At 39.5% G+C, this 27,912-nt stretch overlaps 1 protein-coding gene across 5 annotated transcripts in view; it reads right to left on the bottom strand.

Annotated features, from left to right (window-relative positions):
• Positions 1-575: 575 nt before the first annotated feature.
• PDE4B (phosphodiesterase 4B) overlaps positions 576-27,912 on the bottom strand; it is a 413,469-nt gene continuing 386,132 nt past the window's right edge. For 4 of the 5 annotated variants that reach the window (XM_075936176.2, XM_075936177.2, XM_075936178.2 and 1 more), the window contains 9 exons: positions 16,093-16,186; positions 11,820-11,998; positions 9,814-9,912; positions 9,510-9,674; positions 8,898-8,997; positions 7,233-7,387; positions 7,000-7,122; positions 5,802-5,984; positions 576-2,635 (listed from right to left, as the gene is read on the bottom strand). In XM_075936176.2, the coding sequence (XP_075792291.1) occupies positions 2,270-2,635; positions 5,802-5,984; positions 7,000-7,122; positions 7,233-7,387; positions 8,898-8,997; positions 9,510-9,674; positions 9,814-9,912; positions 11,820-11,998; positions 16,093-16,186 (1,464 nt within the window). In that variant the 3' untranslated portion in view covers positions 576-2,269. Of the gene's footprint in view, positions 2,636-5,801; positions 5,985-6,999; positions 7,123-7,232; positions 7,388-8,897; positions 8,998-9,509; positions 9,675-9,813; positions 9,913-11,819; positions 11,999-16,092; positions 16,187-16,948; positions 17,831-27,912 lie in introns of those variants that run through there. The other variant, XM_075936180.2, reaches the window with a different exon arrangement.

Below are 27,912 nucleotides of genomic sequence, written 5' to 3'. Positions count from 1 at the left end.
TATCTGGTGGTGTCCTTAAAACCTTGGCACCTTTAATTAATTGGTTGAGAGATTTTCAGCTTTTAATTTTTTTAAAAGTAAGTTTCTAGACATCCTGACAGCAGAGAAAAATGTGACCAGAGTGAAACTTAACTTAAAAACCAGAAGACAGAAAAGGAACCTCATTTTTTTGTTTAAATCTCATTATTTTAAGCTAATTTCCTAAGATGTTGGGTGTCTGAAAGGGGCTAAGTGGGCTGACCTACACCATCAAGAAGGTTAAAGATGAATAAGGAATGAGAGACTGTGTGAGTGCTGAACACTTGTTGTGAGTCTTTGAATAAGAAAGTAGAAGGCAGCTGGCCAGAGGATTTCATTCTCCTTGTGCTTACAGATTTTGTAAGAGTCTTGCTTTGCTTCTAGCTGCAGAAAGCTATTATCTGTGGAGTGCTGGTTTTTATATGGAAGCTGGTTTGTGATCATATGTCAGCTTACTCCCAGAGTAGACTACAGCAACCTTGTTTATATTTTGATAGTGCTTAGTAATTCCACATACAAAGTTGTTGATAAAAATAAACAGCCAAAAGAGCCCTATGTAGGTCATGCTTTCATTTATTCACTTCATATAAAAATCTCTTAAGAATGCATCTGAACACAATATATAATACTATAACATACATTGTGTGAAACTTTTGAAAACAATAAAATAACCACCTGGAACAATGCAGTGTTCAACAGACATACAAACCCATTGATCATGCACAACTGTGCTAGTCTCATCAACTATTTAGTCACAAGTTGGACCAAAAGCTTGAAATATATTTTACAAACTGACACCATCAATGATGCCTAACAAGCTTTGTCAGAAGAAGCTTCACAGCACAATTATTACATCAGTTCACATTTTGTCATAGAAATTCACATTGGGTTGTTCATATATCAGAACATGACATTTAATAGTTGGCAGCATTCACAGGGGGTTTCTTTTTCAGAGGTTTAGTAGTTTAAACAGCTCATGCTATTCTCCCTCACCCCGTCATACGACACAACTTTTCTTATCTCATCATGAAGATAAAACTCCTGTGAGCTAATGCCACCTGAATGCCCTTTATGGGTTCCGTATGTCTCTTACGCTATGTTCAGGTTCTTCTATTTTATGCAATACAAAAGGCTACAAGGAAAAAAAAGGCAACTCTTATCCAGAGTTTTCTACACAATTAACACCACCATTGACAGGTAATGTTAATTTATATAAATTAATAACTTACAAAACATTACATTATATACAGTAAGTAATAAATACACTGTTATAAACAGTAATGGATGTGTTAGAGCTCAAGGCAGTGCAGGAGAAAAATAATGGAACTAAACCTAGGAAATATGAACTACAAGTGAGAGAAACACAAAGATTGGAACGTGCAATTTCCACTGAGCAAAGGAGCCGCCAAGAGGGAGAACGCACATCACACACTGCCTTATTACACTTAATTGTATATGTACTGCATTGTGCTAGAAAAACAGAACTACCCTTTATCCTGTGCACAACAAAAGTGAACCCCACTGAGGAAAAAAATACTGTTGCATGTAGCAAGCAAACAGAAAAGACGTGCAAGTCATGAAATGACTTTAAATGGTCATCTGGAGATTTAACGTGACTGTTAAAGGTGTAGCGATGCAAAATTGGGGGTACCCCTTCTATGTAGCCTGTAAAAATGATGAACTGCAATAAAGTGACAGATATTGCCCATGAGAGAAGGAAGACTATTTCTTTTAACAGGAAGAATCAAAAAAGTATCCACCAATTTTGAAACACATTGTGTAGAGTTTTATACTAAACTTTGTGTATTTAATAGGCTCTTGAAAAGACATGAAAGTGTTTACAAAAAAGGCACACAGGTCTGCAGACAGGTGGTTAGGTGGACAGGTTTTATATGTAGAGTTACTAGTCAGTAGTTTCTATCTGTCTAACTGGTATAAATTCCCAAACCCTAACAGTATAAAATCTCTCAGTTCTGTGTCATTCACTTTCAACCAGTTCAGTAACAATTCAAGCTGGCTCTGGAACAACACAATGTTTTAGATGACAAGGCTTAAACGACAATGTAAATCATCTGTTAATTTCCTGAGCAATCATTCCATACACAATCTTTAACCTGGACTCCAATCTCAAGTAGCTGGGAAGATCTTTTAGCCAATGTTAGACACGGGCTTAAGACCTAGATTGCAGGCTAGTCCTACAAGACAGCTTGCATGCTCATTAAGTGTTTAAAGTTCAGCTACATACAGTACATTATGTATCAACAGGTGACATATCTTCTGTCACAATTTCTATATTAGACTCTTCTTGTGATTCCCTTTTGCCTGGGTCAATCACACACAGTGTCTTTGTATTGCTGAAATAGCTGATATTCTCGCCCTCCTTTTCAGGTCCGTCTGAATCCTCTTCTTCAAGAGTCAGTTCAAATTGGAACTTCTCCATTAGACCCTGACAGTCTCTATTCCGTTCATCAAGGGGAGGGGAGGGACTTTGAGGTATCATACTCTGGTACCAGTTTCTATTGTCTTCTAACGTATCCAGGATGTCTTGTGCATCAGGCTGCACTAGGTCTGCCCAGGTCTCCCAAAGTGGATGGACAATGTAATCAATGAACCCAACCTGAGAAACAAAATATTACATACACATTACAAATGACTGATGAATTTTACAGAAAATATTCAGTATCACTGAGGACCTGAGTCTGAGAAGCAGCCTTTATTTTTGCCTGCAAATAACTGCATCAGACTGGGCCCTCAAACCCAGTGTTGATATGGCACTATTTGCATACATCATGCGTATGTAAAACTGCACCTACAAAACAGGGCCCTGAGTTGAGGTTTCATAAAAAGCAACGGTCACATGGACATTCAGGGATTAGGCTACCAGTGCCACCCTGTATGGAATATGTCATTATAAATAGACTTGCTGTTATCTTGGCTGACTCCAAAAAAATGTCGTTCTGGTGCAATACTAAGGCAAACCTCAAGCTGAGTTAGTCTGGGAGATTGAAAGCTTCACAGTGGTTGCTATATAACGTCAGCTTTCAGTTCCTGAAACGACTGGGTTTTTTCAAGGCAATTGCTGTGCAATTCCTCCCTTGAGCATTCATTTGGCTGGCAGCTGTGAAAAAGCCAGCATGCTTAGATTGTCTACATTCTGAATGTTGCTGCTTTTATGGACTTATGTTTCCCCTTTAATGCTATCTTATTATCACATGTAGCTTGTGTTTGAGGTAAACTTGTTTTCTGTGCTCTGCGCCTTTAAATGGAGAGACGTCTCTCTCTTTTCTGCTGCAGAGCTAATGGCAGTTTCTGTCTGGAGGCAGCCTACTGCAATTTTTCAAAGTTGCTTTCTTTTTTAATTTGTTAAGAGTGTACAAAACTAAAGGAAGGACCCACTGCAAAAAATAATCCCTTGTCCTCAATGTTGGTATAATAGGTAGGCAGGTCTCCTGTGGAGTGGATGGATGTGTCATTGGTGGAAATAATGGGAGTCTTTTAGACTATTGGCAAGCAAGCTCTGAATTGGATCACTTTTCAATTGTCTGACAAACAGGACGTACAGGATGGAGAAAACTGAATGGCCATAAAGAGGTCTGAAATCCTTCCATATTGGCAGAATGCGTCACTTGACTCTGTGCACTGCTGAACAACATTTCTATGCAGCAGGAAAACAGCTCTCGAAGGGGCCAGAGTCAACATGTGGATGTTTGCTTTGGAAATCACATATGCCTCCTTCAGACACAACAGGATGTCAATAGAACCATTATAATTCAATTGTAACATACCGTCAAGGCAACTTAAACAAAAAGGTGATGAAAACTTCCTGCAGCACATGTTTGGAAGCACTGTTAGAGTGGATTAAAAAAAACCTCCTGTGTTTGATTATTGGATAGTGGGGTTCGTTGATATTATAAAAAATGCCAATATTCATATAGGACTAAGCCTCAAAAATGTTGCAACTGGTTAATGAAGCAAAGTTAATTGTTTATCTAAACAAATATCTCAAACAACCAAGGAAATGATCACATTTTGTTTTGTCAGTTTCTAATACCTAAAAAAGAGTATTTACTAAATATAAAAGGACATTATTGAGTCTAGCTGAGAATTTTAAACGTGTCTGTATTTACCATTCTATTTCAGATCCTTTTAACCTCAAAATGTAAATGCCTCTCTCTCTCTGTTTACGCATTTTTCTTGCTCAAACAGTCACCATTTTGTTCAATCCCTTATCTCCCTGCACAACCACAGTCCATTTTTAAAATCTCTCTGGAGTAAGAAGATGGAACAGAAAAATGCTTCAACACTGCCTCAGGCATATGGACATTTTCTTGCTACAGTTGGGTTGTAGATTGTTGTTGGGCTAACATATAAGCAGATTTTTTTCAATGGCTACATGAAAAATTTTGAAACTACTTGGTTTAGCACAGGAAGACAGTTAGAAATAATAATGACCAACTTTGTTAATTATTTGGGCCCATAAATCCCTGACAATGTCTTGTCCAAACTAATGAAACAAGCAACTGAGGCACTGCTATCTGAAGAGCAGAATGTATTTTAGTTAAATGCAGGTTGTTGGGCTTAACACTGACCAAGTTAAATTCTATGGCGCGTGTTATACAGAACATACTACATGAGCTAAGGGATCCTTCTGGCCTTAAAATCTATGAGTGAAAATGAGGGATGTGCTGATTAGGTCTCACAAAATAAGAAATATTCCGGTCTTAAAAGGAGCCAACTCTTTATTAACACTTTTGTGTTGATTTAGATAAATACTGCCCTGTCTTCCTGATCTCCTCCCCCTATGACTTCCAACAGATCCTTAACATTATAACCTGAAAACACACAAAGACTATGTCTACATTGCCCAGTCTTGCACAAGAACATATGCAAATGAGGCAGAGCAATGTATATCGCTGCTCATTTGCATACTTAATGAGCCATCATTTTTGCACAAGGGGCTTTTGCGCAAGAAGGAGCAGTCTACACTGCTCCTTCTTGAGCAAAACCCCCCTCTTGAGGCTCATTTGCATATGTTCTTGCGCAAGACTGGGCAATGTAGACATACCCTGCATTTCCAGAGGTCTGACAGTCCACACTGGGGTTACCTGTTGTCGATAGGTCTTTCCCAAAGCATTCCAGAATGGATCCTGACTCAGAAGTCCCTCGATTTTGCAAAATGTAAAGAGACTAGCTACTAAATAAAGATTTTCAAAATTTCAGTGATCTGGCAGGACATTGCCCAATTTAGGAAGGACTGTCCAAGGACCGAGGAGAAGGATTTTGTAAAGGATCAGAGAAGAAAGGTAGGTGGAGAAATCTGAAATGCACCTTCTCATCCAGGGGATCAGATAAATATTGATTGCTTCTGGAAATAGGAGCATAAAAGGAAAAGGATGAGTCTGCACTTGAACATGAGGCTAAGTGAAGCTGGAAAGAGATCACTTAAAATGGTCATGTAAATTCATAAAAACTTCAGAGACATTCAGGTAGTTGGTGTCTACCAGGATCAAACTTCTTAACCTTTGCCTATTTACCTATGCTGCTGAAAAAAAACACCTTTCAGTATAAATTGAAAAGGCATATGACTCTTGAGAATATGAAATGCAGCAAGAGAATGCCACTCCTTTAATAAAAATATCCAAATTAACTAAAAACATTTGGACCAAACTCATTCCTGGTGTAACTCCCCTGATGAGACCAGAGTTATTTCAGGGATGACCTTGTCTTAGTCAATTTTAAAATTACACCCTGAAACAAATAAAATGTACCCTGATGTAAATTACCTGTGATTTTTCCACTGATGCTGTGTGTTTGTCACACATTGGACTAATTTCCATTCCCCTCTCTCGTTCTTTATCTCCCTGCTGGAAAAATTCCTCCATGATTCTGTCTGTCCACTGTCGATATAATTCCAGGGATTTTGTGGGATTACTCAGGTCTGCACAATGCACCATATTTCGGAGAACCTGAAATTATATTAATAAGAAAGCTCAGAAAATAAAAAGGAATAAAAGAAGATTTCGGACCATGCCTGTTTGTTTTATCAGGAACATTTGAATCATAAAAGTCTTTGATTATAAAAAGTAACTTCTGAAAAATTTCCTCCTTCCAAGTTACATTAGAAAATAATTGCCAGGGTCTTTTGTGGAAGCAAAAAGGGTACTGTGTGCCAAAGCAGCTAACTCTGTGACTACGCAGGGTGCGGCTGCAGTATGCCATCACGTAGGTCTGTTCTTGAATGCAGGTGCTTCCCACCATTCATCATTTTTTCTAAACTAAGCCTTTTCTAGCTAAATATCCCTGCTCTATTAACTGAATAACATCCCTGTACACAAACAAAATGGATTTGATTAACTGTGGACAAAGGGATTTACAGAGAAAGAGTGTTCTATATACTCCAGCAACTTATCTCCATATAAGCAGCTTTTGGAAGCTTTTTTGTAAGCCTGCCACCAACATGGAGGAAGGAATGGGGTGCTGCCTCTGAGACAGTACACTCCTTTCTCACATTTGCCTATCTTCCATTTTTTTTCTGGAAGAGGATTTTTCAATATTTGGCCCGTCTATACGGGGCCAAATGTCGGGGAAAAAACCCTCTTTCAGAAGCCCCACGGTACCTTGTTTTGCTGGGCTCTGGGGCAATTGCCCTCTTCGACCCCTTTCCGCCCATCTAGCCCATTGAAAATTGAATTGTTTATATAGAATGGAACAACTTCAAGAAGAGAGAGAATGAGAGAACACTGCAGCATCTAAATCCATCTTTAGGGCCTTCCTGTACTACTTCGCTGCTCTCCCTGGTATAGAACAGCAGTTATATGGATCCTACAAGCTTTCAATGATTTCTAAAAAAAAAAGTTAGCACTGCTTTTTGCAACAAAAGCCAAGACTATTAACCAGAGTAAAACTATGCAGCATGATTTCTTCCACTAAGAAATAAACTGTGCAAAACTGCAAAAAGGTAAGGAAAATTCCAATATATACCTGTATACGATCTGTGTAGTTATCCAAAAGGAGAACTCCTGAACTTGTCACTTTCTTAGTTTCCACCATAGTCTTTAGGTCTGCCAAAAGACTCATATGTTTGGACATATCTGTTGCCAACACCTTTACAAAAGAAGAAAACCTTCTGAAGTGAAATGCAGCAGTGCAAAAAGGCAATTTTTCTCTTTAAGAATAGTAGGGATAACCAGAGTATGGGAAGGTGGAATTCTTACCATGTCTATCACCATTTTCCTGAGAGTCTGACGCTGTTTCTTTGAAAGGTTCTGGAAGATATCACAGTGCTCTTCCTGGAGCAGCTTGAAACCTACAGCAAGATGGTGGTTTTCCAAGACAGATTCATCATTGTACATCAGAGCTAGTTCAGAATCTAGCAAAAAAGTGTGAAAGAGATCAGTAAGCATCATGTAGGCATATTTTTCTTGTGCATTAAAATGTTTATAATCATTAAAATATTAACAATTAGGCATGTTATAGCCTACCAATTTTTTGTTTTATCAGAGCCAAATAGTAATATTAACACTTGTATACAAGAACTCTAATATACCCATTATTATTCAGCTTAACTGGCAACTAGTTTTAAATGAGAGAAAAAAAATAGATATTTCGTCACTAACAATAGAAAGCATGAAACATACAAAGAAACTTTCCAAAAAGGAACCATGCAGTAGCCTTGGAATCAACGCATGTATTTAGCATGTTAAAAACCAGACTGTGAACCCAAACATTAACCTTTGGTTTTGTCATCATTAGGGCCCCAATTTCACAGTCATAGGATTTTAAAAGTGGTAAATGTCATGATTTCAGCTATTTAAATCTGAAATATCATGGAGTTGTAATTGTAATGGTTCTGACTCAAAAAGGAGATCACAAGGATATTGTATGAGGTTGCAGTGCTGTTACACTTATTCTGCACAGTGGCTGGCAACAGCATTCCTTCAGAGCTGGACAGCTTGAGCGTGACAGCTGCTGCTAGCCAGGAATGGAGCTCTGATGGCAGAGCCGCCCTCAGCATCAGTGCAGAAGTAAGAATGACATGGTAAGGTATTGACACCCGTAATTCTGCACTGCTGCCTGCAGAACTGGAACCTTAGTCAACAGCTGCCACTCTTTGGCCACCCAGCTCTGAAAGCAGCAGCACAGCAGTAAGGGCGACATGGTATGATATTACCACCCTTACTTCTTCACTGCTGCTGGCAGGGTGCTGCCTTCAGAACTGGGCAGCCGACCAGTTTTACAACAATCGCTCTCCAGTTGCCCAGCCCTGAAGACAGTGCAGAAACGAGGGTGGCAATACTGTGACACTCCTAAAACAACCTGATGACCCCCCTGCAATTTTGGGTCAGGCTCCCCAATTTCAGAAACACTGGTCTACTTGTGTAATCAGTATACTACAGGTATTGGATAAAAGCACACAAAAGGCCAGATTTCACAGGACACCAGATTTCACAGTCCATGACTTGTTTTGCATGGATGTGAATTTGGTAGGGCCCTAATCATCATCTACAATGATAATAAAAATATAAAATATATTACGCATTATTTAGTTGTTTCATATTAGTTATAAATGAACTGTCCAAGTTCCCATCAATGACCAGAAAACTCACTGTGAATTAGTGCTAAGAAAATAAACATGATGTATGCTCCCAAAGAGACAACAGCACAAAATTCCCTAATATTTTTATTTTGACAACTGTTTAACTATTGCCTGGCCTTGTGGAGTGCTAGCAGTTTACTGCATGGTTATTGCACAATGGTAATTTAGTTTTAAAGTAGTAATTTGAGACTATACTGTGCCATGAAATCTTAGCTAATCAAGGGAGAGGATCTGCTAGATTTGCAAATTAGTAAGCTACTACTGTGTTGAAAACAAGACTTACTCGTATTAATAAGAAATTGGTTGGAGACACCAGGGTGATCTACATCATGAATTGCAGCTGCAAAAATTGCTGCAAGGATTTCCAAATCTGTGAAGACAGCCTAGGGAAAAGAAATAAACAAAATGAGCACATGACCGCAGTCTTTAAACTAAAAGCTACAAATGGTTTGCATGAAAAATTGTCAAGACAAATTGTCAGTGTTATTAAGATTTTGCCTTCCATGGGCAAAAGGCTTCTAGTTAGAAGAAAGCCCTTCAAACAGTACGTGTACCTGTTACTGAAAATTACTTAAGGTATCTTTGCCCGAGAGTAAACTAAACCCTCAGAAAAGCAGTACAGTACTGTTGCAATCTAGATAGGTGCTGAAGCAGAATGCATCCATTTAAGTGTTCTACTATGTATTTTAACATGGTTTGCTCAAAACTCCCCATTTGCGACATTCACGCCCCCTGTTGTCTTCCAGTAGTTTGTTTTCAGGGCCACCAAATACTGCATATAGCTAATTAATTCACACAGAGGAGCTATGTACTGAAATATCCATTCAGATATCCTGCTTTAATGCTTTAGAATCCCAGTAAAATTACATCAATGACCCAATACAGAACAACTCACATCTAGTGCAGGGGTAGAAAGAAGAACATGTGTCGACTGGGCAACATCAGCAGCATGAAGGCTGTTATGGTAGGCGACATCAGAATGATAGTGGTCTTCCAACGTCATCATGTAAGTTATAAAGGTGTCAGATGAGATTTTGAATGTTTTTAATAGATCTCGCTCCTGTTTAATAAATGTGAAGAGAATACATATTAATCATGCAAGCAAAGGTGCCCTCATCAGCAAATTTTAAGAGTTAAGAAACAATGAGAAACCATAAAAGTGTTGTAAAAAAATAGCAAATGAATGTTGAATCTCTAACCTGAAAAATGGCGTACATAATACAGGTGAGGGGCCGGCTGTGTGAATATCTTGCAACATTAAATATGTTAAGACCCCATTTATTCAGATCCTCCAACTCCTAAAGAAAAATAATAAAAGAATAGTTACAATACGTTAAAAATGAATGTGGGAGCATGCACTACACACTATCATATTTATCCATTTAATCAAGATGATAATTAATATTAACTGGTCACTATCAAGGTACATGCAATGTACCGTAACAATGACGAGTCTATGTCAAACCACTTAAGTGGGGAGCACATTGAGAATTGTTTTCAGTGCTGTCTCATGTAGCCATAGGAAACCCCATAGGCCAATGGCAGACATGGCTGCGCTGTGTTCACCAATGCCTAAGACTTCGTAGTTCAGTCCTTCTGGTCTTTTAAACTATTCTGATTAAACTTGAAAGGTCTATTCCCACCTAAAAATATACTTTAGGGGCCTGATTCAAGTCTCATTGAAAACATTAATTCTCACAATACTCTTGCCAGGTAGGTAATATTTATTCCCATGTTATAAAAGAGGCCATCAGGCTAGGCGAAGGGACTTGCTCTAGTAGTTCAAACAGATGAGAACAGAACCCAGAAGGCTTGGCTCCCATTTTAATGCTAAAGCTAGTGGGCAATGTCATCTTTTCTGCCTTTCCAGCCTCAATGAAGTTCTAGAATGATATAATTATAATGATGTGTAAGCAGGGTCAGGGTAAACTCTATTCTGACATCTAGTGGCGAACTGTGGCAAGTGGTGCAAAGAGACTTCAGGGGCTGAGCCCAATTTGCATAGACACACCCACCCTGTCTAGTATGTGCCACAGCAGCCCAAATCGTCACTTTGGCCACTGTGGGAGCCCCAGTCTCTCTGTTATTGAGGCAGAGGGGATAAAAGTGTTGTTACCCTGATTATGTGAATCAAGGACAATGGAATGGTGGAACTGTTTATGACCGAGGGATTCGCCATAAACTAAGTAGCACTCTCTAGACAAGGGGCATGGGTTCCAAACCCAGTCAAATTGAGAGAGGTTGGGGACAGGTCTTGGTACCTGGTGGTGGGGCCCTGTCTGAGGGCCTAAACAACACTGATTGCACTCCCTCCTCTCTCCACTGTGGAATATCAGAGTTAATTTAGATTCCATTAGGAGTCTAGTTTTGAGCTGTGGAGCTAACTTTGCTGTGGGCCAGCGCTAAGGCTCCTCTGTTATGAGCTGAAATCACTGTTGCTGAGCTGTGGACGAGAGCTGAAATCACTGTTGCTGAGCTGTGGACAAGAGCTGAAATCACTGTTGCTGAGGGGAGCCTGGCGCTGCGCTGCTAGCAAAGCAGTTTGCAAGGGGCAACCAGCAAGCACAGGTGGACAGTAGATGCAGCTGGCGGTGGCCTGTGGCTGGTAGGAGCGGCAGCTGGTGGAGAGCGGCAGGAGCAACCAGCTGGCAGCCTGGAGTGTGGACTGAGGCGGTTGGTGGATTTGCGGAGCTGGACAGTGGAGGCGGCTTACCTGACGACAAGTGGAGTGTGGCGGAGTGACTCGCGTTGACGGTGGCGGCACGGAGAGGCGGAGCCACCGCCGGGCCACGTAAGGTGCATCGATCCCCACCCCTCCAGGTTGGAATGGTGAAACCCTGCCGGGTGGACTTTTGAACCCTGGGATGGCACTGACCCAGGGCTGAGACTCTTGGGGTGTTGGACTTTTGGGACGTTGGGGAGATTTGTGGCTGGGGGGAGGGCCGTTGCTCATTGGGTTACCTCATGTTATTAAAGGTTTGCTACTCTACTGAGGCTCTGTGCTTGCGAGAGGGGAAGAATTGCCTCTTTTGAGGCACCCAGAGGTGTAAGTAAGATTTCCCAGGTCACTGGGTGGGGGCTCGAGCCGGTGTTGTATTACCTCGTTGGGAGGAGACCCCTAGACACTGAACCCGGCCCTTGCTGCTGCTATTTACTCGGCCTGGCAGAAGGGTTACAGATGTTTATGTATAGGAGTCATAAACACCTTGGCCAGATGGTCTTCCTTTTCTGTTTTCACCCCAAACCGTGAAATACTGGTGTTGTTTAAGCTTGAACTATGCATTAATTTTTTCACTCCACTGATCTGTGTCATAAGCTGCTGTTTCTTCTTCTTCTCTCTGTCTTTCTGTGTGGGAGAGGGAATCTCCACATCATTTTGTTTGTCTGTTAAAGAAAAAAGGTGAAATGATTCAACGACACGGAGTCAAGACACAGCAAACTCTCACTTTAAAATCAACCATTTGGAGGCACTTCATTTAAGTTTTAATTTTATATACAAGATAATTTTAGAACCGTGTAATCTACTGACTCCTAATTATTTATAAATCATCACAAGTCACACTGAATTTGAAATACTACATTCAAGCAAGTAATGATTATTGTAAATTAAGACATTATTACTCACTACTAGTGCCTTTAAAATAGTAATCATTAATCGTGAAAGGCTGAAGCACTCAGGTCTAAATCCACTAATAACACAAATGCTGGTATAAGATCCTATGGTGACGAAATGAATGGCAATGGTCCTAGGAAGAAGAGGTCAAATTCACTGTTGATGTAACTATACTAATGTCAGGGTGATGATGAGTATTGCAGGCTGTCAGAAACAGCTGACTCTCTTCTGTTGTGAGTGGAGCTGCCATTGAATGTGAAAGAAGGATGTGTCCAGGATAATCAAAATTTAAGCTGATTTAATGATTCCATGCACAGATTTCACCCTGGAGGCCAAGTGTATTAATAAGATGACCTCTCCTGATCTTAACCCTAGTGCAGGACAGCAACATAATCACTGTCTGCCCTTCACAGTGATGAATCTTCCCTTTGGGCTTTGCTGGGGCATGATCCGCTATGCAGTTATCCTTTATGCCAGATGACACCAGCAATAGTTTATTAATGATTTTATAATATAACGCCCACCCTTTTGATTAATTTAGATTAAAAATAACAAAGTGTCATACAGAATACAGGACCAACTTAAATCCTCAGATGTGTAGAACTATTATTTTACTTCAATAGGAGTTGAGCATACAGAGGTAGGGGAGAATTTGGCCTGCTGCTGCTGTAATTTGCTTTAATAAATAAATCTATTTACATAATTAGTTTAATGGAACACAAATAATTTTATTTATTGGATTAAAATGGAAAAACAATGGCAAATTACTTTTGCAGGCGCACCTTTCGTGCACTTGTGAAATAGACTATACTCCCCTTGTGCTTTTGCAGATCCGATCATCTCTAAAGGAATTAAGGCATTTGCTGTGTTTTCCTTTGCTTAATTAAAGATCTGTGCAATAAGAACTACTACTGTGTCTGCAACATTGCAATTAAGAAGAAAGCCATTATTCATGACAACTGTTGATTTGGCATCAACAGGTGTTTGCTTTTTGAGTAGGCAATGGATCAACAGAAGGACTTTCTGATATACAATCCCCTTAGCAACGTGTAGTGTCAAGGCAGGGCAAACTGAAGATCCTAAATCTAAACCCTGTTTGTCGATAAACTAATTAAACTCATGAATAATGTGAATTTTGAGAAAAATGCTTCTGTCCACTTAATAGGCAGATATTGAAAGTAGTTCATTAAAATATAAAAAGGGTGCAGACTAATTTTGTGTACCTTGTACATCACATTGTATGGTTTCTAACAACTGTTATAATTCCCACTCTCAATGAGTTTGTATTGCTTTCTGTCAGACCTACTTGTGGTCCCCTGTAAAACCTTCCCAAACATGTGACTGTCATCTCCTTTATGACTCTATGGTCAGCCACCAAAGGTTAAGCAATTTGCTCCAGAGCATCTGTTCCATGTGTTCTTAAATACAGTCTATGAGTATGTCACAAGGACAATTAGTTACTGAACAAAAGCTATATAGTATGCTGCAGCAGAAGTCTAAATAACTGAGATGCTAATCACATCTCCAGAAAGGAAATACAAAATCAGAGTATGGTCATGCAGCTCTCTTGTTGGGGCCTTAACGTTTATTGTACGAAAGCCTGCCATTAACTGTTATCATTAATCCCATAATTACTACTCACAAAAAAGAAACACTCATTTAGGATTTGGATTCTTACTGAAGTTGAAAATAAATTACATTAAAAAAAATCACACTCAATAGAGTAGGTTTAAATTTAGCGCTTCTGCAGCACACAGAATGGCGCAGAAACAGATGCTGCAGTTCCACACACAAGGCTACAAATTCTCTGAGGAGATGAGAAAGAAAGGGAGCAGAGGGTGGCATACAATGAAAAAACTGTTTGGGGTTGCTGTAAATTCATCTAGACAGATTCGAGGCAGTGGTAAGAATACCTTTTCTTCCCTAGATTGGTCACTGATATGCTGCCCAAACATGCTGCCTTTACTCCGGCCAAATGCCCACTGACTAAATATGGACATTAGGATTGGGACGGTTAGTAGCAAATTGGGACATTTCTGGCAAACCTAAAGGAAGGCACAGCCAGTATGGCATCTCTACATTCCCCAGATGACTTACTTTATAGCACCTACTGAAGTTGCGCCTGATGAAGTCAATACTGAATTTGGCACTCTGACTAATCAAGGCTATGATATATCACGCACCTTATTCATGCTATGAGCTGTTCATAGCCCTACTTGTTCCTTTGCAGATCCTGAGCATTACAAAACCTTTCCTTCTGTTTAATTTAGGCAAGTGAAGATGCAGTGTTTTATTTTTGGGACAGGCATTAAGAAGCAAGCCCCATCCTTGAAATACAATTCATCTAGAAATTTAAGTGCACGCACAGGTCCCTTTTTGGCTAATTTAACAATTAAGAAGCTGTGTTTATTTATTTACTTTAAAAATGAACAATCAAGACCACAATCAAGACAAATTCTAAAGTCGAGTTCTATGGGCATATTTGTGTTCTCTCTTATTGGCAAACCATGATGAGCAGTAAGTTCCTCAAAAAATCTAGCAGGAAAAATCTGTAAATACCACCAGGTGCACTGCTCTACCGCTCTGCATGGCTCTGATAGCTGGGAGAGTGGAGAAGGGCCCAGCGCCATGCTCCAGGTGGTGCTAAGGACTGATTGCTCTGACTTCCGCCCCTTCCACCCAAGGCTCCGCCCCTTCCAGGGCACAGAGCCAGGCCCCACATTCCATGCCTCTGGGTCTGCAGTGGCTGGCCCCGCTGTATACCACTGATGAAAAATCATTTCTTCCCTTTTTAAGTTCATCCCAATACTGAGGTTCCCAATACGTATAAGGTCTGATGTGCCTTTTAGTGGTAAAGGCTTACACGAGACTTAAATGTTGCATTTGTATTTTGCTGAATCTCTGCTCATTAAGAATACTTACAAATTCTAAAACTGAATGTGAAGTATTTACAGAAAATTACATGTTGTGAAATAATGCAATCACATAGGGTCCAACTCTTTAAAATTTAAACACCTGATTATTGTCAGTATTAACACAACTACAAAAGTGAGACAGGTTATTCTTGCATATAAATATTTTCAGGCTCACACCCAGGATTAGGAGTGGTAAATTCACATATACATTCAAAGTGGCATAGTAAACAACAAGGCTGCTTACTGTGAGATAGGGGAATAATGCAATTTTATTGCAAAAGATGTGCAAAGAAGGGAAGTATTCAACTGTGTGTGTGACTTTGTCCTTTATAAGGTCAAAAGAAAACTATGCATAATGCAGCTAACAGCAGGTTCACAAACTCTTATTGAAAACAGAAACATTTTGTTACATTTAGAGGAATTTATTTACTTTGAGGAAATACTTATCCAAACATTGTTCTATTTTCCCCCATTATATATCTGAAATCTAGGCCACTTGCCCCAAAAGAAAACAGTTCAGCAACGTTTTGTACAGAATAACTATTTTAAAGAATGGACACAAGTACAGGCAGTCCCCGGGTTACGTACAAGATAGGGACTGTAGGTTTGTTCTTAAGTTGAATTTGTATGTAAGTCGGAACCGGTACATATTGTAGGGGAAACTCTAGCCAAACATTTCTCCAGAGCTCAGTTTTATTCTCCCACACCTCACTTCCCTCAGTCCTTTATTCTCAAGCTGAGGTGTCTGCTGAGAAAAGCCGCTCCGCGTCTCCCTGGTCTGCTGGGGGGAAGCAGTTAATGCGGGGTTGCCTCACCCCGTTTGTAAGTAGGGATCCGATGTAAGTCGGATCCATGTAACCCGGGGACTGCCTGTATAGGCTATTGGCTAATCTGTTGTCCACAAAATCCTCTTCCTGTGGGATATGAAAGCTTGGTGTGAAATGTCTTACCCAGGAAAGTGTTTGAAATGTATTCAGACACCTGGTTCCCCGACCGGCTCATCTCTGAGAGGTGTGTCAGCTCCCGGTTCAGCATTCTCTTGAACTGTTGAAAAAAAAAATAAAAGCCTGACATTTTTCTGAATGTCGCTCTACATTGATTGAGCTGTAAATTTATTACATGCAAATCCACAAACAAGATATTGAAAAATAAATTGTGTAGATATTTAGAATCTAGCACCAACTGCTATACTCTAAATATCTACACTGTTTAGATAATATTGTAATAATATATGCATTTAGATAATATTCATCACCATCATAAAGCAGCAGTTTCTTACTGTTATAGTAAATTGACAATAATGAATTTTTAACAGAATGTGCACATCAGTTATTACTGCATCAAATGAAAGAGAAGATGATGTTTTATACAAGATAAATGTCCTCCACTGGTTTTCAATTCCATATCCTGCATACATTTTATATATAAATTTGCTCTATTTTTGCAAAATAAAGGTAACTGCATCCATTTGGAATGCATGACAGAGGAAAATATAGTACAAAACTAAATATATATATATATATATATATGGTTGGATTTAATATATTACAATGTAGGACATAAACCATGTTTTTATCCTAATATGTACAAAATTGTATTCTTAATTTTCAAGTTCAACTGTTTTTATAACAATATTATTCTGTCCTCCAAAAGGATGTTCTCTCTCTCTCTCTCTCTCTCTCTATATATATATATATACACACACACACACACCTTAAATAGCTTATGCTTTATGAATTTTATGTCCTAGATTTGTAACACATAACACAGCCATTTATAAATTGTCTTCCAAAATTCTTAACCCACCTTGATGTAACCCCAAGATACAGATAACAAATAGTTTGCTTCAGGCATTTTGGAAAACTCCACACCACAAACAACAAATCTCTTATGAAGAATTCACAGGTTAGGTAGAGGAATTCCACAAGCACGAGGATATCCCAGTTTTCCAATTAATAAAAAAGCTTAATGTTCATAAAAGTGAAAAGATTTGAAAAAACATGGTATTTGCTAGTCCAAGACAAAGCTAAGCTTTGCATTCGATCTTTGCAGAAGAGCTGTATGTGGGTTTATTTGCTGGCAGAACAAATAATGAAATCAGGGATTGCACGAAGAAGCAAGAACTAATCCAAATGCATTCAGCTTGATGGCTTGAAGCACTTATGAATTATGGATAGTCCTGGCTGCTTAGCTGGCTGAAGGGGGTTCCCACTCCGGATTAATCTGGCTCAGCTGTGCTATGCAGTGAAGAAATGATGGGCTGTTTTTTGAGGGGTTTGCCAGCTATAGCAATACAGCCATGTTTTTCAAAAGGAAGATTAAAATGGAGGAAGCCCTGTGCATATTTAAATAAGTCAAAAGTAGGCAGCAACCTACTCATCTCAAGCTTTGCATATTTTTTTTAAATGCTCATCATTTCACAGGAAGAGGATTTGCAATGCAAATGTTCACACGGAGATATTTAAAACAGGATTGCTAACTCTTTCCATAGTAACCCTCATTTTGATTCATATTTCAGAGCTCTGGCAAGATACTGCATAGGGAACTTGGAATGTTTTCAGTTTTTACAATCATCTCTCCATTTTACCCATTGCAATCATAAGCACGTTAATGAACTAACCCTATGATGGGTGTCTGCAAAGCATGATTTAAAATGTCAATAAATTGCTTTGAATTACTACATGAATGCATTCACCATCCCATTTTACAGACTTAATCAGAATTTTCATTTACATTTAAGGCTGCAATTAATGTATTAGAAAACAAATCTGTTGTGGCAGCGAGAAAACATAGACAAACCACTGTGTACTGTTATATGATGCAAATCAGAGTAAGAAATCACTAGTGACTATAAATATTCATACTGCTATAGGATTTTAATGCTATTGTGTGTATGATGTCATATATCATCCAATCAGGATTCCTAAAATAAAAGAGAAATTTTAAGTTTGAAATTATTGCTGTTCTCTCACTGCTTTGAATACGCGTTATCAGTGCTGAGTGGGATGATGTCATATGACTTTCTCCATGTGTGATAGAGGACATGCATATAAGGGAAACCTACTGCTGTAATGTAACCCTCCACCCCCAGCAATAGACAAGCACTCAAGTATAGCGAGGCAAAAAGACGATCACTGTAACATGGCAACAATACCACATGATAATCTCCTTCCTTTACTGTGAGGGTTCCCTTCAGATTGTAATCCAGCATCCTACTGCCAGAATTCTAACACTGCTCTAAGGACAAAGAAAACTCATTTCTAAAGGATTTTAAAACACCTGCTTTAGAAGGAGAATCATGAGCAATCACACTATCTTGTGTGACATTTGAAGTCCAAAGACTCTCAATAACTGATTTTCCAGGTGCAGGTAGAACCCCTGAACCAGAGAGCCCCAGCCATGGGAGGATGAGGGAGGTTGCTGTGTCAAGCCAGCTCAGGGCCAGTGGCCTGGCGGTAGAGAGCCTGGCTGGCAGCCCACGGGATCAGCAGGCTGGGAGCAGACCCCACCAGTGGACCGCCAGCCCAAGCAAGGCTAGCAGCAGGGAATAGCAGAGCCCTGTTGGCACCCCGAGGAGATCTGGCGAATGGGCCAGCGGCTAGGTACAGTGGAGCCCTGCTGACCAGACTGAGGTTGGTGTCAGGGGCACTGGAGCCCTGCCAGCAGCCAGAGGGGGCTGGCGGCCAAGGCAGCTGTAGCAGGGCCGGCGGTAGAGTCCCTGGCAGCTTATTGTAGCAGGGCCAGCGTGCTAGCCAGGAGAGAAGCCCCCAGGAGAGCTCAGAGGCCTGACCTCCCCTGGTCTGCCAAACTCCCTTGTTCAGGACTGCTCAGGTGCCTGATCAGGGAGATCCAACCTGTATTTGTTTTCAAACATCCATCTCTTGACTGTTAGACTGTGTTTGGTGAACAACAACATTAAATAAGAATTTCCAGCTGCCTACAATGGCTATATTTAAGTCCCTGATGGATTTAGTGAAATATAAAGTATCATTCATGTAGTCCACAGAAACATACTTACATAAATGGAATTACTTTATCATAATAAACCTTTTTCAGGGCGCTACCCAGCAGAACTGTCAAGTACCACCTACTCTACATATAGGGAAGTCTTGCAATGGGTTCTGGTGCCCTGCTGGCCTATCCTCCTTAAAACCTGGTAATAATTTTTGTATGCAATGTTGTAGCCATGCCAGTCCTAGGATATTAGAAAGCTAAGGTGGGTGAGGTAATATCGTTTATTGGACCAACTTCCGTTGCTGAAGAAGAGCTCTGTGTAATGCTTGTATCCCTCACCAACAGAAGTGGATCAGGTAAAAAACATTTTTTTTTGAGCAGTTATGCAAAGGCTCTTGTGGAAAGTCCACATAGTGGAAACTCCCTTTTATTCAGGGAGCCTCACCCAAGCTGAAATGTCAATAATGGAAGGGAGAATGAATTGCTTTGGGCTGCTGACAGAGATCTCTCTAGGGCAAGCTGTGGAATCAGGATGTCTCCCATATTTATTGCAACTCTTTCTGGCACATCTTACAGGTTTCCCTCTTTCTCTTTTAATACAGGAAATTTCCACTTAACTCCCTATATTTCCTGCTCTCTCTCTCACACACACACACATACAATCTTGCACACCAGCGCTTGGTCTTTGCGCCCATAGGTCAGAACTTGCTCAGAAAGCTTCTCTCCATTTCTTGCACACAAATAACTCCTATGCCAAATAACTAAGACTAGAGCATATGAAAGTGTGAAATCTGTTTTTATTATTTTTCAGTTACTCAAGCCATCACTTTCCTTTTGCCATATAATGCCAGCATGGCAGGAGTTTGGACATGATTTGGTTTGACACCTTGCCTGCTCCATCTGTGATGCCTGCAAACAAGAGCTTTCCTGCAAATGTCCAAATCCTATTCCCCGTGGCAAATTAATAGCACTGAGGAACCCACTAATCACAGTACAGCAAGAACCCTCAACAACTGGGTGCACTAGAAGTAAAATTAAAAGCACTAAAGATTGATCAGCTAACTGGCTGGCTAACACCCACAGCTAGCATGTAAAGAGAAACAGATCAACACAAGCAGAGCACAATGTCTGAAAATGCCTGTTAACAAGAAATGTGTATTTTTCATTGTAAAAATGGCCAGAGACAGAAATACTGTCACATGGCTTTAGGCAACTAGATGTGGTGTGTCAATGTCACAGGTCTCTGGCACATGATCCGTTCCCTTAGGAATGTATCCTAAGATCTCACAAGGAGGAGGGAGGTGTGTCAGATGCTTGATGTGAAGGTCAGGAATCCCAGAGCTCTGGCCATGCTGGGGAATTGCTTTCCATTACTAAATCTCATTTAAGATTCATGTCAGTTGAGAGAGGTTAAAGTCTCTTGATCCAAAACCAAGAAACTACCCAAAGCCAAAACTCGGTTTTTTGATCATTATAAACAAACAAGTGAGGAGTTAATGCTGACCATCTGTGTGATCACAAAGGAAAGGAAAGCTCTCATAAAAGAGGAGATGAATTCTGACTCAGTGCTTGAAAGTTACAGATTCACATTGGCTATAACCCAGCAAAGCATTTCAGCACATGCTTAACTTTAAGCATGTAAGTAGTCTCAGACATCAAGCATCAAATGAAACAAGTTTTCAAAGGCTTTACTGACACAGGGCCTTTATCTATACAAAAAGTGGTTGTAAAAATTATTTTCAAAGTTGTGTCAACAGGATTTTATAGTATTTTGTACATACATAGAACCATGCTTTTCATCTGAGGAGCTAAAAGCACTCTGCAGGCTTTAAAATATGCAGCATCACAGCAGTGTTACTACTATCTAGAAAAGTACCAGGTATTATTATTCCCATTTTACAGAAGGGAATTGAGGCACAAAATGATTAAATGACTTGCCAAGGATGTCTGCAGTAGGGAGGGAATAGAACTCAGATCTTTTGACTTTCCCATTTGAACTATAACAATTCAGCTACACCCTTCCCTTGGTCACTCAGCTTTAAGTAAACAAATTCCGCCATCTTCTTCGGTGTTATATTCAGCAACTGAATTACATAACTGGCCAGAGGACAGTACGGTAGCACCGCTAAAAATATTACCATGCCCAAACTCCAGCCATGGCAATTATCATCCTCGTTACATCCTCCTGCATTTTTAATGGTATCATTGAAATGTACTGTTTGAATAGGACTGGAATATGAATTTATTAATGGAATTTCCTCAATACTGTGACACAGCTAAAAAATGACAGCCCATGAGGCACAATGAGGGCACTCAATAATAGTTAGAAGCAATTACGATGCATATTAACAACTTGGTGTTTTATGGGACTCTGGATTTTTCTTGAACTTCATTTGATGTCAAATGCTCCAGGGAGATTCTATGCCAGGTGTGTGCAGTGCCAGCAGGCTGCTCTCGCTGCAGAGACGAATGCATGATAGTGTCTCTGCAATGGTTTCTTAGCTATCCCAATATGGGTAAAAACCAACAGAATGTACACAAGAAAATACCAATCATTTTGTGTATGGCATGTTTTATACAGCATGTTAAACTTTTTAAAGAAATCGTGAATTAATTTTGATTTAACACTGCATTCCTGTAATTAATAATACTCTGCACTTATCCAGTGCTTTTCATCTGATCACCTCAATATATTTTACATAGGAAGGCATTATTATCCTCATTTTAAAGATAGGAACTGAGCCAGAGGAGTGACATGGCATGGGGCAACAGGGATTCAGTGGCAGAGTGAGGAACAGAACTTGCTCCCCTTTTCCATATCCCATTCTCTGATTAGCAGACGGTGCAATTAAAATGCAGAGTTTAAAAAATTATTATTATTATTTAAATAAGAATAAAATAATGAAGAAAAGCCTACAGAGCCCAAACAAACATGAGAAATGCCTTTTCGTCTGAACTACAGTGTTCTGAAAACATTTGGGCAATGGTGAGAAAAAGCAATCAGATTGTGTGGAGTTTTTCTGTAATGTCTTGAAAAGTAATTTCAACCACATTAGCTCGGCTAGAGATTTGAATTGTTCCTTGATTGATACTGGAACCACTTATGAAGTATTCACTGGCGCATTCGGGGGCCTAGTTTCTTAACAGTCTTTTCTTTTTAAGTAAATTCCTTCATTGTAATTCATGTAATGCTCCCAGAGGCTATATTCACAGTGAAACATCTTTAATTTTATTTTATCTAAAATGCAAATGTTTGTTTCATTCCTGGCCCTGTTAATGTTGACATATTGCTTCTACAATGATAGGTGTGTGGTTCTTTTCCTTTGAGGACACATTAAAAACTGCCCTGGAAAAATCTTTATGGGACTGTGCCAAGCCAAAACCCCTCGGGGTGTAGGGAAATCTCCTCACCTTTCCATGGTGGTGGCTCTCTTCACATGGGGATGGATGAGAAGTCTGTGAGATGGGGAGCAGAAGGGATGGAGCCAGAAGAATTGTATGTACAGGCATAGAGCGAATTATGGCTTCTCCATCCTTTGGCTCTGAGCTGAGGGTACCTTTTCCTCTCCTCTAGCTACTGCAGAAGTTCCCCAGGCAAAGCCAGTTTACTTTAGCTTTGTGGAGTGGGAAAGAATGTCAGATTTAGGGCCAGAAACAACTCACACAAGCACCACAGAGGGCTTGTGATAGCTCACAAATTACAGTAGCGAGCCTGGTGCGTATGACGAGGCTGGGAAGGGGGGAAAGGTAGAGCACAGCCTCAGGCTAGGGGTGTTGAATGCACCTCCCTAACATCTTCCTGCTGGTAGTCAGCTCAACAAAATCTAATGCTCTGGCTTTTTACAAAAGTAGTAAATTTCCTTCTCCCACCTGAAGGTTAAACCAGGAGCTATCCCTAAATACACACGGTTTTGATTTTCCAACTCAGTGCTCCCTTTTCAAGGTAATGATTACTGTTCTCCAGACAACCACATCTGAGGTGTGCACAATGCATTTCAGAGACAATGAAGACACAGGGCCAGATTCTCTGCTGGTGTAAATCATCATAGCTCCTTTTTTTAGTCAATGAAGTTACACCAAACTACTATCTGGCCCATTGTCTGAAAAACTGAAGAGATTTACAGAAGTTTAAGGCAAGGAACTGCTCCCACATTGCATTAGCCTTTCCTGGGAATTTGTATGCCAAAAGTGGGTGCTTCCCACCCTTTGACGTAAATGCAACATTGCAGTTGTAAACCTCTAGAAGGTAAAAATTGCATTGCCCTTGTGACCCAAATACCATCTTAATTCTTCACTCTACCACTGTTTCTTAGAAGTCCTCAGAACAAAAGGTAGGAAAGAATTTGTATCTACAAGGATCCCATCAGTGTTTGTTTGCTGCCCCTTCTTTATTCACTCTCCCCCCACTAAATACAACAGGGCCAAGTCCTGATCAACTTAATCATGCTTCTAATCACTTCTGGTCACGACATAATTCATTCCTGGTATAATTCCATTCATTTCAATTGTACCTGGGAAGAATTTTACCCTCACTATTTAATACCTAGCAGGTTACACAGAAATTTACCTGTGAAATGACAATTAAGGCCCAAGTCTGAAAACATCTATACACGCACAAGGAAAATGACGTGTAGGTCTATGCAGGATCAGGTTTGTGTCAGACATGTGCTGTAGCAGAGTTTTTAAAAGTTAGATACACCAGTATTTTAAAAAAAAGGACAGATATGAACAAACATCACTTGTTTCCCTCTTCCAGAGTTGGATATTTAAATCTTCTACTTGTTTAATCCTTAAAGAGCCAACATGCTCAGCAAAGCCAGTATTTCAGTATTTTTGCATGAATGAAAACTAAATGAGAATTTCAGCATGTGGTCCCAGTTTCAACACTAATACTAAACTCCCAAGAGAAGCATATGAAACAAAATGTGAGTTGATCATTTTGACAATGGGCAGAAAAGCAGGGAGCCAATGTAAATTCTGCTAGTGCATGTTCTTCTTTCTTTTCTTTTTTTTAAAATTGTGATATAAAAACTAATTTACTATTATTCTGGCTCACCACAACTTATGTGAACTTTGAAGCCGTGTTCTCTGGACCTATTTTGGTCTATTCGTAGCCAGTACTCCTTCAAAGAAATTCTTTCTTCAGTGTGAAAAATAACAAAATTTTATCTCCAATGTTTCTCATATTTCATCGTTTACAGAATAGATTTAATTAGAAAAGATGAGTTTGCAATTCTTCCTGTTACTTCACAATGTCAGTTTGTGTGTTTTCTTCAGCACTCTCCTAAATGATCATGAGAAGCTGGTTTTAAATATTAATTAAACAGTAAAAGTAACAAAACATTTTCACTTAATTTGGTAAATCAGTTCAAAAGAAGAGAGTTTTGGATAGGTAATTTCCATTATTTTAGTGGCTCGAGTCAGTAAACATGTTGTATTCTGCCATCAATGTTTTTTCACTTCAGTGCTTTTGCAATTCTTTCTTTCCTTCCTCTTTCTCTTCCACTCCATGAAGTGCTAAAAGCTAATTTAACAATATGCATAATACTTAGGGTTTTTGTTTTCTCTTCAGTTTGTCAAGAGAAATTTGGTTCATCTTAGATAAATTCAAGCAAATGCTTAAAAAGAATAATTTTGTGGCAGACTTCTTTACATAAATTTATTATGGCGATTTAAAAATCCATAATAAATTCAAAGCATAATTCCCAAATAAAAAGTTGTCATGAATCAATTCAGTGACTCCTGCCTTAAAATAATAACATCACTCTGGTCTAGACAGACTAATATTCATTTTACTGGTAAAATCTGCTTTTCCTTTTGAAGAGTCAGAACCTAGATTTGTTTGGGTTTTTTTTAAGCTCATTTCCAGATAACTGAAAATGAAAATCTGCGAACACATAATAAAAGAATCAGAACCTGCACTGAAGATTTTCTGTGTGACTGTGTCTAGACTACAACCCTCTTTCTACAAAGGGATGTAAATTAGACACTTCAAAATTGCAAATGAAGCGGGGATTTAAATATCCCACGCTTCATTTGCATAATCACGTCACGGCGCTCTTTCAAAAAAGTGCTATTCTGAAAGTGAAACCGCAGTCTAGACATGATTCTTTCAAAAAATGGCAGGCTTTTTTGAGGAGTACAGGATCTTTCGAAAAAGCCTGCTGTTTTTCAAAAGAACTGCATCTATACCACAGTTTCACTTTCGAAATAGCGTTTTTTCGAAAGAGCGCCATGATGCAATTATGCAAATGAAGCGTAGGATATTTAAATCCCTGCTTCATTTGCAATTTCAAAGTGTCTAATTTACATCCTTCTGTCGAAAGAGGGATGTAGTCTAGACACTGTGTGTGTGTGTGTGTGTGTGTGTGTGTGTGTGTGTGAGAATTTTTAGTTTGTTTCCAGATAATTGAAGCTGAAAAATGCAAACATAATAATAACAAGGCTAGAACAAGAGCCTGCACAGTGATTGTACAGTACTGAGAATTAGCAGCAGCAGCACAGCTGACAATTTCCTCGGGCTCCTGGGCAATGAGAGGAGGAGGCTCAGCGCTCCTAGAAGGGGAAGGGATGAGGGCAGCCAACCGCCAGTGCTGTCCAGAGCTCAGCATCTCCTTAGCATTGGTTGGAGCACATGGCTCGGTGCTCTGGTGGCAATTTAGAGGGGACCGGAGTCCTGGCCGCCACCTCTATTACTTCTTGGCAGGCCTGATTATCATAGCTTAGAAGAGAGTCTGAATTTTCATGTTCACGCAGTAGGCTTGGACTCATGTTACTCACCTCCTGAGAACTGAATGGATCTAATAAAAAAAAAATCAATCTCACAACAACAACAAAAAACCTTCAACTGATATTGAAGAAAAAGTAAGGTCATGGTGAAACCACTATTTTGACCTCCCTGAAAATGAATGTTGAATAAGCTGCACATGCATGAAATTCTGCTGGCACATTAAGAAAGTACATGCCACTGTTGCAGAGCTAAATTTGCTTAATGGCTTCTCATTGAAGACCATCTACTGCAGATGAATTTTGTTAAGTGCTTTCACAGCTGATTGGTATCACATTGGATTTCTGTTGGAATATTAACATTTTTTTATGAGCGTAAAAGCAAAAGCATTGATAAGATTTATAATTTCATACCGTGTTATCAGAAAAAAGACACTGAATATTTGTACAGATAGAACACAGAGTTAATATTGCACAACACAAATGCTAGTTGTTTGATTATAAACTTCAGTTTTATTTGGGTGGATGTTCAGGCCAGTTTCTGTTTCATGTGAATCATTTTGCCCTCCTATCTGTAAAAGCTCTTGTTGAAGGATGATGAATAAAAACAACCACAGCTTGTTTCTGCATGTTAGCTCAGTGCTTTGCATTGGTTACCTGACTCACTAACTTACCACAAACCCTTGACGGGATGTCTGACGACAAAAATATTTATCTGGCAAAATCAGCTAAGGTCTGATTTCTCAGCAAGACAAGAGTCCAACAAGACCCTCACGATAGTTCAAAGGAAGATTAGTATCTACTGTCTTATCTATAGCAACCACCCTGCTCTAAGTGCTTCTCACGATGATGTAAAAGGAAAAACAAAACACAACAGCACTTCTCAGTAGAATGGGTATATTAAAAGAGCTTATTTGACATGGTCATGTGTTCTAATCAAAACCATGATCCTGCACCCATTTAAGTTAAAAGCAAAATTCTCCCTGATTTCAATGGCAAAATAACTAAGCCAAAAAATTAACAGCACTTTTCCAAGGAAGGTTGATTGGCCATAATTTGTGGGCAATGAATTATGGCTTTGCTCCAATATGAAACATCTAGATTAAAATTTTGAATGGGAAGTGCATTTTTTCTACTACCAAAGACACATCTTGCTTTCAAAAGGTATTTTCTCAGCTTGGCTCTGAAAATGAAAAACAAAGATCAAGAAACAAAAGAGCAGTACTAGTCCGAACTGAATGACAGGAAGCAACAGCAAAATGTAATTAGATGACTAAAGCAAGTAGATTATGGGCATATAATGTCTTAATTAAAGAAAGGCCTGATACAACTGACAATATCTATGGCCTTGAGAGAAGCCAATGCTCGAGGATGTGGAAGGTCTTCTAGCAAAATCTTTGATCAGTCATAACCTATGCGAGCCACACTTTCAAAGCCACTGGTGCTAGAGGGAGCTGAGCTGACCAATTTAGTAGAAAGAACTTATGATCGAAACCACAAACCAAATACCACCCCCACTCTTCCTTAACTATTTATGAAACTGCCCATGCAGAGGATGGTGCGTATTAGTGAATTCCCCACCTCCCACACTGCACTATTCTCAAAACTCGGGACCTTTAATCCCTATACCTGCAGTGGTGAAAATGGAATTTTGTAGGGGTTTTAATGCTTGTTTGTCAGAGTGTACTCGACCTCTTCCAGTCTCCAATTAACAGAAGTATTCAGGCTTTATAGCTCTTTTTGTTCTTTCATTGAACAATGCCTTTAGACAGGAATGGACTTAAAACTTTTCTCCAAAGTTATTCGGAAGAGCCAGACTGGCGAGAGCTGGCACAGGATGCTTATCTTTTAAGTGAATGTTACTCACTTGGTTTCTATGTGTTTAGAAAGAAGACCAAGAGACAAGCATTTTTATCATTTAACAAAGAGTGTGAGAATGAGAAAGCTACTGTTGAGAGAGGTATCTACCTAGAATTGAAATAAAATTGAAACCTGTGATTCATATCCTGCAGTCTTTATTTAAGCAATACCACAGGACTTTCACACGGTAGGAAAACTAGCTGTGGGAAATTAAAATAATTCTGAGCGCT

Source organism: Pelodiscus sinensis, chromosome 9 (assembly GCF_052426305.1).
Source record: "Pelodiscus sinensis isolate ZL-2025 chromosome 9, ASM5242630v1, whole genome shotgun sequence".
Lineage (NCBI taxonomy): Eukaryota > Metazoa > Chordata > Testudines > Trionychidae > Pelodiscus > Pelodiscus sinensis.
The sequence above is the reverse complement of the archived record's forward strand: the minus strand, read 5'-3'. Positions and strand labels throughout refer to the sequence as shown.